The sequence below is a fragment of the Larimichthys crocea genome, chromosome XXIII (genome assembly GCF_000972845.2).
Source record: "Larimichthys crocea isolate SSNF chromosome XXIII, L_crocea_2.0, whole genome shotgun sequence".
NCBI classification, from domain to species: Eukaryota; Metazoa; Chordata; class Actinopteri; family Sciaenidae; genus Larimichthys; species Larimichthys crocea.
Genome location: NC_040033.1, coordinates 7,006,943 through 7,020,002, shown reverse-complemented (window position 1 = coordinate 7,020,002; position 13,060 = coordinate 7,006,943). Strand labels below are relative to the sequence as shown.

The 13,060-nt window shown below is 43.3% G+C and overlaps 1 protein-coding gene across 8 annotated transcripts in view; it reads left to right on the top strand.

The window, feature by feature from the left end:
- The window catches only part of smarcd3b (SWI/SNF related BAF chromatin remodeling complex subunit D3b), a 45,300-nt gene that overhangs the window by 5,049 nt on the left and 27,191 nt on the right, over positions 1-13,060 (top strand). For 2 of the 8 annotated variants that reach the window (XM_019271685.2, XM_019271680.2), the window contains exon 1: positions 9,892-10,515. The exons of 1 other annotated variant lie outside the window; for it this stretch is intronic. In XM_019271685.2, the coding sequence (XP_019127230.1) occupies positions 10,438-10,515 (78 nt within the window). In that variant the 5' untranslated portion in view covers positions 9,892-10,437. Of the gene's footprint in view, positions 1-9,871; positions 10,516-13,060 lie in introns of those variants that run through there. 5 more of the 8 variants (XM_019271679.2, XM_019271684.2, XM_019271678.2 and 2 more) reach the window with 5 other exon arrangements.

Sequence of the window (13,060 nt, the reverse complement as noted above, 5' to 3'; positions counted from 1 at the left end):
TTCCGCATTGGCTTCATTTCCTAGACATGGAGATGGACGCTTGGTTTGAGCACCTAGGCCCACCTCAGCTCCACCTATGATGTCTTTGCTGATTTTTAGATCAGCCAGGAGGTGGCCAAGATGGCGCCATGAGCTTTTTGAGCTTCAAAATGGCGCTTTGGAAACCTGTGGGCGATGTCACTCCTACACTATCCGTCTTTATACTGTCAGTGGATAGGATACACGTTAAACGTCCACAAAGAGGTGCAGGGATGTCGTACCTCTTCTACCTTTTCTCTCTGTTAAGTGTTACTTTGCTGTAGCCTGTATGGGAAGCCTTTGAGCTGCTCTCCAGTTGAGTTTTCTTTTAAACCGTGGCATGAATACTGAGAAATGGTAGATCCTTGTCGGCGGTACAGGTGTGCTTTTTCTAAGACTTTCTAGGACTAAAATAGCTATATTTCAAACCCTGAGTCTTCCCTGAACCAGCTGCTGGCACATATTCAGTCTAAAGAAAAGGAGAGCAGTGCCATTAGTATGCAAGGTGCCGTCACAGCTCCTGAGGTCTGATAGAGGATCAGAGGATCAGCTCCTTTTACAGTCTGCTGAATGCTTGACCTGGCAAGAAAGCTGCTCCCCTCGCTCACACACAGTCACTCTGTTCAGTCATGTTTGAAATTTAGTTTTTGGAGACTCGTTGGGGTCAATCAATGTTTCACGGAGCGTACGGTTTCAGCTCGAAATGTTATTTTTTCACGCTTTCTCGTCCAGAAGTGAGATTGATTAGACAGGACTGGAAGCTGTACACATTTGGCTTTGTTTCCTAAATACGAGGTCACCCAATTAAAATGTTCCCTGGCTTTGTGTTCTGTGTTATTTGCAGGAATAAATGGACAATGGAGCACTTCCTTTTTTTTTGGCTGGTGAGGAATGTGCTTGTTCAGTGGTGGAAACAAATGAGCTTACAGGAAAAAAGTGGTTTATTTCACTAAATATTAGAGCTCAAACGATTAGCGATTCAATGAATAGTTGGTTTACAGAACATTTATCAGTTTTGATGATAATCAGGTTTTCAAATCAATTAAGGCAAAACTGCCAAACAATGGCCGGTTCCAGGCTCTGAAACATGAAGATTTGCTGATTTACTTTGTCTTAGATGATGTGAAATTAAACATGTTTGAGTTTTTGACAGTTTGTTGGACAAAACAAGCATTTGAGGACATATACTTTAGCTTTGGGAGGTTGTGATTGGTGCGTCTCGCCCATTTACCATCATTTATTTAGGTTAATGAGGTTAATCAATCATAGAGTGTATGGACAGTACTTAATGCCGTTTCATTCAGGTTTGGAGTCCATAGTCTGTCAATGGGAAAGAAGGACAAAATGGTCGACAAATTCAAAATGGAGCACTGACAATAAAACCTTTAATTTCCACCTAGCAACCAGGTGTAGTTGACCAATCAGAGCAGAGCATGCATCAAACAGTAGCTATGTCCGTCAGTTGAGACTATTGGAGGGAAAGAAAGCATTTGTTCACCAAACCATAGGTCGTATCATTGAACAGAGAGGATTATAAGCATCTGTAGATTTTGCCGAACGTGTACATATATAATTTGTGTGGCTAAAGTTCAAAGATACGACTACGACAGTGAGGTAAAGAACCGGTACGCCTGCTTTCCTTCAGAAATTTCCACTCTCAGTTAATATGGGAGTAAATGCAGCAGTTGGTTGGTGATTCTGATGCATCCGCAAGTTTGACGACTGCAGCATGTTTATTTTAGTTAGAGCATACATTTTCCTACAATTTGATGTAAAAAGTATGTCTGTAGAGTAAAATTTGTGCGAATAGGAGCACTTTTAAATTATGTTTTGGATAGATTTTTCTCTATCTCTCCACTCTAGCAGTCACGTGACTCTGGTGTCGAATGACGAACGTTATGTACACGTTAAATACTGTTTATGCATTTTTCTGTGATTTTCTCATTTGGGCAAATTGCTTAGAAAAGTCTGAACACACCACTCCTGGCTGAGCCGCGCGTTTTCATAAATTTTTTTTTGTGTATGTGCGACCAAAATTGCGGGAGGAGTAGCATCCCGAAAAATCATACTCTCCGTAACATTGTGGCCGCATCACTCTTTTGGTTCGTTCTCCACGTGACTTTAAATTCCAGCAGGAGCGTTTCAGAAGCATTTTGCCTGCCAGACTTTGTTAACTTGCTCAGATTTGGTAATTTTTCCATGGTTTATGTGCTTCCTTATATATAAATATACAATGTGGTTAAATTCGGGGTGGCGTTCAGCTCAGTTGGTAGAGCATCTGCCCCATGTGCGAAGGCTTGGTCCTTGCTGCGGAAGCCCAGGGTTCAAATCTGACCTGTGGTTCTTTCCCCGTCTCTCTCTCCCCACATTGCTGTCACTCTTCAGCTGTCTCTATCAGAAATGAAGCTTGAAAAGGCCAAAAAAATAATATTAATTGTTTCCCTTATGGCAATTTTTGTGAGTTTGCACAAAGTATTTGAAAATCGAGTGGATTTTCGAGGCTGTTTCTGTGTCGGACTTCCGTCCTGCTCGAGCTGCTCTGTGCAGATTGACGTGGGCTGCTTGCGGCATCTGTCAAAAATAAAACCAGCCATGTATTCTTGGTGTACTCGAGTGGAGATTTCTTTCCAGGATGCTTCTGAAATGGACCATGGCGCTTTTGGTGGGGTTTGAAACATTGGCTAGATCGACCGCGTCACATATGGTGACATTTGGCTAGGATAGAATAAGCCGAAGCTATTTTAATAGTGAGCCTTGCTCCTTCAGGGACACTGATCAAATAAACATTCTGCACAAATATTAATTAGTTGCAGCCCTGTGAAATATTCTGGAAGTTGTACAATTATTACATCTAAAATACTGCGTTTGACTGTGAAACGGTGCAACATATCTCGTGTCTACTGTGCTGCATATAGAGGTGCAGCGCTGCAGGATACTTATAGCATGTACTGTGGACAAATTTCATACAATTTCCAACCTATAAATACCACTTTCACACAGCCCTCTGAACCTCCACTGTGTCATTCCCACAGCTAGATTATGGATTTTTATGGTTTTAAGTCGAGCGCTTTGTAACCTAATTAACACGTCGCCCTCCCTGCCTACCAACAGATTATTACAGTGTTTTTTTAATCACTGTTATCTTTACTAAAGCACTAGCTGTAGGGTTTTTCTTTCCAGTTGCATATTACTCCCATTCATAATGTAGAGTTAGTTCTCTAATGAGATTTCGTGCTCGACTCGGAGACAAATTGTCTGGGTCCTAATGGTGCCACAGTTCACCGAGCGGATGGTTGACCCATTTAGGTATTAACGTTCAATACGGCCTCATACTCTGTTGGAGAGTCAGTACAAACCAATATAATACATGCAGCAATGTCAGGGCTGGAGCTTGGAGATAAATATACAATGCCTTAGCTCCTAATACTCTAAAAAAAACAACAAAATGATTTCAAAGGGATTAATGAAAGTTTTTTTTTTCTTTTCTAATCTGGATCAGGCTTTAATACAAGTCTGCATCACTGGTTTTCCACTGAAATACACTCCTACACAATATATTTTAGGGCTGCAACCAACAGTTATTTTCATTATTAAATTATCTGCTGATTAATTACTCAGCTAATCAGCCAGAAAAAAATAATCAATCCCAAGGGAAGTCTTTAAAAATTACTTGTTTTATATGAGCAACAGGCCAAAACCTAAAGATAATAAATATACTATCACATAAGCAGCATATTTAAGATCAATTAACAAAGTAGTTATGATTAATTTTCTGTTGATTAATGGGATAATTCTTTTTTACCACTTGCAAAACAGAGATTTAGTGGGTTTTATTTGATTTTATATCGCTTTTAGACCATAACCCATGTGTGACGTTATTTAAGGAAACTGGATAGGTGGTAGACATTTTGCTCGGTTGACTTGGATGAGCTTAAAATGGCTACCTTACTTCATTTTGTTGTCGTGTTGGCAGCACCTGGAAATTGTTACAGTGAGGTGACACATGGTAGTAGTACTAGTTGTTGTTGTTGTTTATTGTGTCATCCTCATACAAATGGCCAGACCACATGAACTTTAAAGACGACTGCAAACAAAGAGCTGAGTGTCGTCTCTCAGCAGACCGTCAAATTATCGTAGACATAAAATTGTCTCGCCTAAGTCACATCACAACACATAAAGGCACCATTTAACCTGGCTGTTTTCTATAATGGTAAAAGAATAACGCTGTTCAGTTTTGGTTATACATTATTAGCAACAATTTGTGTCCGATGAATGTTGTGATGTTTCCAGTCATTGAACACTTACATCTGTTCTGTAGGTCTTTCCAAAACCCTGACATGCTCTTGTAAACATCTGGATGGAAGAAAAAAAAATTAATTCTGTTGCTCAATCCAAACAGAAATTATAGCCAGACATAACATTTGCTTTAATGAGTTTTATTAATCTTGTTAATTTGTTGCTTGTGTTTTGGGAAAAGAGTAAGGACAAAGATAGTTTGGAAATAACTTCGGAACAGCAGAAAGCAGTGTTGTAGTATTCGAGATTGGTCTTGGTCTTGACAACGGACTATTTTTTAAAGGCCTCTGTCTCTGACAAAGAGGACTCAAGGATTTTAGGTCAAGACTGGTCAAGACCGCAACTGTGGGGATGGGAATGATCTGATTTATTGTCAACTGTCTGATCTTGGTCTTGACTTGGTCTCAACCCTTCATGGCCTTCGTCATTTTTATGCATTTAAGACCACAATTCTGGATATTTAACTTAATTGTCTGATTTATTTGTTGACTGTCTTCTTCTGGAATAAAATTTTGTTTCCTAAACCACAAAGAGTTCATCTGCAAAACAACAGATGTAAATACTTCAAGGTGACATTTAATGAGGTGATTCAATGTAGCAACCACGCTTCACCTGAAGAGTTTTGGTGAATATTAGCTACCTAAATAGGCTGTATACTATCTGGCCTTGGTCTTGACTCATAAAAGTCTCTCGTCTGGTCTCAGACAAAGAGGACTCCAGATTTTAGTTCAAGACCACAACTGCAGAGATGTCTGCCTGTGCATTGTCTGATTTATTTGTTAACTGTCTGGGAGGAGACATCAGCCAAACCATAAAGAGTTCATCTGCAAAACAAGGCTGGAAATGAGGTCATAAGGTGACTCAATGTAGCAACCTTCACCCAAAGTGATACACTTTCTCGGTTTAGCTGATCTTTATTACAACTCTGCTGAAAGTGTAAACAAGCCTCTGGGTTTTTCTGAAGATCTCCAGGTATTAATATTTCGTGAAAACGTTGGCTCTGACATACGAGAAGGTTAACACAGTATGTGTGTACTTATTGATGAACGTCTCTAATTGCTTTGTGGACTGTGTTATGATCCCGAGTGAGCGGATCTGCTCTTGGACATTAAAAAAAAGTATTAATTTCATCCATTCGTGCACCGATTGCACGGTAACAGTTGAGTTTTCAGGCTCCTGCTCTTTACGCCTCCTACTACTCCCTCCTGTGTCTGGTTTTTCATCTCTTTCGTCTCGATGCGGCCCTGCACATACCGATCCTGCCCTCGTTCTGTCGCCTCTCTCTCAGATCCTGCACGGGCAGAGTGGTGCTGAAGGATCCGGGCTAATGCTTAGCTTTAGATGCAGAGTAGGAACGAACAGAGAGAGTAAAGCAGAGTAGAGCAGAGTAGAGCGAGGACGGGTGGGGGTGGTGGAGGGTTCATAGTGGAGGAATTATTCTGCCAGTTTTATTTTTCATCCCGTGGAATTTTACATGGTAGTTGGGTCGGGTTTATTCATGGAAAGTGACTGTTTTTCACTGTATATTTGTGTCAAAGTTGACCCCAGGGACCTCGGCGCTGACTAACAGCCCTGCTGAAGCATTTTCACTTTTACAGTTTTTAAGCTCTGGAAGAGTTCCTCGCTCAGTTCACCAGCTGCTGCTCCAGTTTTTTAAGTCACTGCAGTCGGCGGCGCTCTCACCCGATTGGTTAGTTTAGCTTCGGACGCAAGGCAGATTATCCCGTTGTCATGGCTACAGCAAACAGGAAATGCCCCAAAGCAGGTAATGCTTCAGGCCTTGTTCCGGTGTGCTTGCTTGCGGGGGGAAACTCGGCTCATTACTGTGTTGCTCTGACTTTCCATCTGCTCCCACAATACCTCCTTCTTCTTCTTCTTCTTTTTTTTACTTCAGCCAAGGAGCTGAAGCATAAAGTCTGGATAAAGATGCTTTGTCCCAAACAAGCTCTGAAACCCAAGGTCAACCCTAAACTCCTTATCTGAGGGGTGTTACGTTAGGTGCGCCGCCGCTTTTGTGCAACCTCATTCACGCATTTCCTCGCTGTGGATAGAACCAAATCACTTTGATCACAAAATATCAGCAGATGCTCTATTATTTCCAGCCACCACAGGAGACCTTTCTCTCTCTCTCTCTCTCTTTCTGTAAGTTCCTCTTCATTACACATGCCAAGCTGCACGAAATCGGCCCTGAAATGTACTTCTCCACTCCTTAATCCCCCCTTCAGCGAAGGTGCAGGACTGCGTGCTTTTGTACGTCCCCTTTGATGGTAGCTGATGGCCATTGAGTAGCTTTCAGAGAGCGCTCTGGCCTTTAAGCAGCTTGAGCTGGGTTTTGTGTGCAGCTCTTAAACTGAAGAAAGAGAAAAAGAGAGGGGCCCAGCAGTGGGAGGGATCCAGACTTCACTCCATACCCTCGGTACAGTCTATATTCCCCTTAGTGCACCCCATCTGTCTGTGACAATAACGTTGACGAGGGCAGGTTCCTGGTTTCTGGTATGTAAACTTAACCACTGGGAACTGTACGTTCAGCGCCGGTATAAAATCTCATTCTTCGTGTACTCTGCTTCCTCTTCTGAGTTAATTATTTGGAGATTTTGCAGGAAAAAGATGCCAAAACTAAGATTTTATTGATTTTTCTTTTAGTCTTTTCTTGATTTCTGCTAAGATGATTGAACTTCATGATGTTTCATTTTAGAAAATGTGACTAAAACGATGCAACTTGATTGATTTAATTGATTCTGCGGCTCATATTTTTATACAACTGTTCAGTTCTTCCTGGGTTGAACCTCGGCTGGGGCCTTTCTGTGTTGACTTTGTATGTTCTCCTTGTGTCCGGTTGAAATTACTCATAGGTGTGAATGTGAATGGTTGCTTGTCTCTATGTGCTCTGTGATGAACTGCCGACTTGTCCATGGTGTACCCCGCCTCTCGCCTTATGCCGGCTGTTATAGGCGCCAGCCCCACCGTGACCCTGATGAGGACAAGTGGCTACAGAAAATGGATGGATGTGCAGTTTCTTTTTGTCTGGAGACCTTTTAAATCAGTTACTGAACCCCAAACTGCTCCCAAAGGCTGCCAATGCCATCGGTGTGTGAATGTGAATGAGATATGTAGTATAAAAGCGCTTTAAGTGGTCAGAAGACTAGAAAGGTGATTACAAGTACAGTCCATTTACCATATTTTGATAATTTCTTAAACATTTTTGTAATTTTTTACATGCAAAAATGCCAAATTTTCTGCTTTACTCCGTTTAATATTGCTGCAAACCGAATATCTTTGGATTTTTGGACTGCTTGTCGGTCAAAAACAAGTCGATTCTGGAGCGCTGTGATCAGCATTTTTCCCTTTTTAGACCACACGGTTAACTGATGAGGAAAATAACTGTTAGTTGCAGCCCTGTGTCACATATTTCGTCACTCTGAATGATGCAGGTTAGAAAACCAGGCGTCAGTTTGCATAATGTACTGTATGAAGCATGAGTACTGGTGTGAGCTCTTTGTCTCCTTCTTGTGGCCACATCGGGAAGTGGATCATTAAAAAAAGAAAAAAAAGAAAAGACACCTAAAAAGATGTTAAGGACGTTTAATTGGTTGAGCATTGATTAGGGAGTTCGAGTGGGGAGCGTTTTATGCTTCCTTATGTTCGTCCACTTGTGCACTCGCTCCTTGAACATGGACGCATGGATGAGCACCACCCCCCCCTCCACCCCTCCGCCTGGCTGCTCCCTCTGTTGGTCATCAATAATACTACTGCAGCTCCCTTACCCCCTGTTAGCCCCCTCTCTACCCCCCTGTCTGCTACACACTGGGACATTACCATTTGGTGAGACTGACTGGCTTTGGTGAGGGAGAGACGGTGGGGCTCCGGCAGGGGGTACTCCTGCGCTCAAGCCTGCCTTTCTGCATCGACGCCGAGCTGCCTGGATCTCTTTGTTATCGTTGAACCCACGTGCCGTGTTGCTGGAGATTGGCACAAAGTCAGGATCCGCACAGATAAGATCGCCGGGGTCGAGCTTTTGACCTTGGCAGGAAATCGAGACGCACACCTTGTGATGAATATATGTGAAGTGTTTGCGTCACATGTTATGTAATGCAAGGTTAATCTAAGGCGCGGCGTCAAACGTGGGCTGATATTGTTGCAGCATTTGGCTGCAGAGAGAGGTGGGGACGCAGATGGATTGAGGCAGTGGTGAGAAATTTGGGAGATTTGGGTTCCTTATGTTCCTCAAAGCCTTCCAGACTGGATTAATGACAGCAGCAGTACATTAATCTGAGCAGCAGGTGTCGCCACCAAGCAAAGAAATGCTGCTACAAGGTGTCAGCAACACATGGGAGGGCCTGCTTTGGCTTATCAATAAGTCGATACCAATAATCAGCGGTGTGAAGGTCATACATGTGGACCTTGAATTGGTTTTTCTTGCGGCTGCTTCTTTAGGCGTCGACCTTAACGTTTCTGTCTGCGTCACGTCTAAATGTGCATGCATCAAAGGACGTCTCGGAGGGATTGTGCATCCTTCAGAAGGTCGTGACCTCTGCCCCTGAAGGTCACAAACCCACTAACCAGCTGTCCACACACTAACTGCAGAGTCTTCCTCTCAGATATGAAGCAACACCCTCCCTTTTCTTGACGAATATTTGACAGATTTTGGCATCCAAACTTGTTTCAACAAGGTCGCAGGTCATTTCCTTTCTTTATCGAGAAGCCCGCTTTGACACTTACGTTTTCACACCAGCACAGGAAACAATAACAGAGTGACAATTTGCCGTCATGTGTCACGAGCCAAGCGAGCCAACCCCCCCGCCCCACCAACCACCACCCCTTTGAATCTGCCCCACTTCACCTCCTTTGTCATTCAAATAACCTCATGAATATTTCACTCCCCTCATCTGACGCCTGGAAGAAGAAGGAGGGAGAGGAGCCGAGAGGGAGACGACATGAAAGAGTCATAATCTTCAACCCGTGGCGTGGAGTGGTTGCAGTCGAGGAGTAATGACCTGTGTGGAGACGCCGTGTCACATCACAACCTGTAAAAAAAAAAGCAGAAACAGCTTGTTTGCGTCTTTTTTTTTTTCCTCTGTATTTTGGGGAGAAATCTGGAAGCCCAACGGGAACTAATTTCACGTGTCAAGTGACACAGTCACCTTGCTTGTGCTTGTTTGCCATTACACTGTAGCCACAGCCTGAATGTAGCCTCTGGGCTCGACTACTGGGTGAAAGGTAAAGCTAATGAGGCGAGTGGAGGAAATACTCGTAACCTATGAATGCACTCTGACAAAGGGCCGGCACAAAAAAAACACAGGAAGTGAAGGTGCTCTTGACGTGGCCTTCACTCTCTTCACTTTTGTGAAGTGGCATTAAGCTCACCTATTGTGAGACTTGGAGTGCTCTCCCTTCTCCTCATCATCACCACCATCAACTCCCATCATATATGGCAGTTTATGTGTGTACACATGCTCCACAACGCATGGCCCCTTTAAGAGCCCAATGTCCTTTTTATTTATTTTTTTATATATTTGGAGAATGAGTCCAGGACGGACTCGGAGCTCTGTGTGTGCTGACCGTGGCCCCTGGGTTGGTCACCAGAGGAGGGGGAAGCTGCAGCAGCAGCGGCAGCAGCACAGGAATGGCTAACTGAGTCTAACCTCCCCAGCCCCCGTTTAGACCAAACGGCAGCCTCGCCGTGCAGCATGCCCTTATCTACCAATGGAATGCAACAGCTGTGCGGGGGAGCGTCAGGGTGGGTTGGCTGAAACCCCCCTGCCAGACCCCCTCACAGCGCTAAACCCCCCCAACACCACCAACACCACCTCCAAGCAGCAGCGACGTGCCGGGCTCCTGAAAGGCAGCTCAACTAAAAAGTGAGCTAGACACAGTGAGAGACTCGGCAGGGCTGCTGCACATTCAAAATAGAGTCAGAGGGAGGGAAGAGAGAGAGAGAGAGAGAGAGAGAGGGAGGAGAAGGAGAGAGAGAAGGAGAGTCAGGGACAGGCAGTGCTGAAAAGGAGAGCACAAAGAGAAGGAAAGTGGAGCAGGGGAGGGGAACAGGAGGCTGGGTGAAGGGAGAGGGAAAGACAAAAGAAGGAGAGGGGAGACATAGCCGGGTGAACGGAGGGGACTGAGCAAATGGCTACGGAGGAGACGGCGGGGGGAGCCAGGAAAGCCACCAAGAGCAAACTGTTTGAGTTCCTGGTCCATGGAGTGGTGAGTGGCGCTGTCCGTCATTCCTGTGAAGGGAGCTGAGCTCTGGCATGCATCTGTGTGTATATATATGTGTGTGTGTGTGTCGGCGCAGCAGCGGCGGCGGCGGTCTGTGTGTGTGTGTGAGATAGCTGGGTAAAGCTGGCCATGTGAAGGTTATTTCCAGCCCCCTGGATCTCAGCCTGTTAAAGGGGGGAGATGTGGCTCGTGTGAGAACAGAGAAGTGGAGCAAGCATGGATGGATGGAGCTGAGCAAGGAAGGAGGATGGTGGAGCACAGAGGATTTCTAAGACACACACACACACACACTAATAAAATGTGTAGATTTGTAGAAATAGAAGCAGCAGCAGCAGCAGAGGCAAAGGAAGAAAAAAAGCAGCCAGCTCCCCCCTTTGGCTAACAGACGAGCACACTGGGAGTCACAGACAGAAAAAGGGGGAAATGACGAGTCCACTCACAACAACACAGTCAGAGTAGCCTTCCAGGCAGCATGTTGGTGGTTGGTTGGAAGGATTTGAACCTGTAAGGTCACGAGACAAACGGACGTAGTAGCGTAGACGGAGCCGAGGCAGGCGGCCAATCCTGGAAATCATGCAGGAACAATCAGCCCATTCATGTGAAGCTAGTATGAAATGTCAAGTCAAGTGTTGCTCACGGTTAGAGGTTAGGCAACTATTACCATAAGACTTTATGCATTAATAACAGAACACGCGGTGGTTTGTTTTGTAAGCGTTGGTCAGCGACACACTGCTGTTTTAAAGTTTGAGCAGATGTGGCTTTGACATTGACTCGTGTGTGTGTAAATAAACTGGCGATTTATAGCAGTGATTCATCAATCTTTTATTTTGTTTGTGATGTTTTAATACGACGGTGGCGACTTGTAACAGTTTAATTATCACTGAATATCCACTGATTATGTTTTTTTATAAAAAAAAAAAATACCCATCACAACTTAACAAAGCCCAAGGTGACATTTAAAAAAAAAAGTAAAATCCAAAACCGAATATTTTCTTAGATAAATTATAAAGAAAAAAACAAATTCTCAAATCAGAGAACGTGTCACTTTTTTCCTTGTTTTTTGCCTGAAATCGATCGACTCAAGCTGGGGGACATTGTAGGGACATGTTCTGGACCAACAAGGTGATTTTTAATGATCCTAGGAGATAAATCATGCAGTGTTTCATAATAAAAGCACAAAGATTACGGTAATATCCAATAAATATATCATATGCTTGTGCAGCTGCCGATTTCTTTCCCTGTTAATCATGTGGCGTTCATTTAGATTCATCTGGTTGGAACGTATTATTTCCATTATTTCGATATAAGTTGAACTGAATTTCACCTTTGCACAGATACTGAAACCCGGCATCACTTCCCAATCCTCAAGTACATAGAGAAGGTCAAGAACATTATTTGTTAAAATGAAAGTCTTGGTTCTCAGGTTTTCATTTGAATAGATATTCACAGGTATTTTTATGTGTCCAGTAGAGAATTGACACGAGGTCGTGTTTCATGGTCGGGTTCTTCTTTACATCATTTTCAGAGGTCTGAAGATGTAACACAGTATTTCACATGAAGTTTAGAGGAAAGTCTAAATAAAGACTTTTCTACTCGACCCTCTGTTTGGTTCCACTTTTTGGACAGAAGTTTCTAGAACTTAAAGATTCATAGAGCAAATGTTCATCGATCATCTGTGTGATAAGCGTCACCTTGAAGTATTTACATTTGGTGTTTTGCAGATGAACTCACTGATGTTCAGGAAACCAAATTTTTGCCAGAAAATTTGACAGTTGGAGTCTCGACTGGTCTTCAACTGAAATCCAACCCAAATTCTCTTTGTCTGAGACCAAGACGAGATTGAGTGAATTACAGTTGTTTCCGAGACTTTGAGTGGTTAAGACCAAGTCAAGACCAAGACCAAGGTATTGCAAAACCAAGTCTGGTCAGGTAACTTAAGTAGCTAATATTCACGAAAACTCTTCGGGTGATGTTTGATACATTCAGTCACTTCATTAAGCGTTGCCTTGAAGTGTATACAAACCGCTGTGTGTTCTTTTGGGACGCAATTTTGTGGTTTAGGAAACCCAAATTCAATTTCACAAGATTTGGCTGATGTCTCCTTCCAGACAGTTAACAAATAAATCAGACAATTATGGGACATCCCTGATGTTGTGGTCTTGACCGGTCCTCAATTAAAACTAAAATAGTCCTCTTTGTCTGAGACTGAGACAAGACAGAGTAGAAATGTGGTCGATAACGAGACGAGGCAGAGGACTTTAAAGAGATCCCTGCCTCAAGACCAAGACAGATCTCGAGCACTACAACACTATCAATAATTTTAACAATCGTTAAGTTAATTTGGCAATAATTCACTAGTTGTGGCCTCTCATATGAGCTAGTTTTTCTATCATAGTGAACTGAATTTTTGCGTGTAACAAAGTAACTGAAAACGAACAAATTCCTACATGATAAATGTCTCCTTTAACTTTTCGTTGAACTGAATTTCACCTTTGCACGGATTCAGAAACTTGGCATCACGTTCCTAATC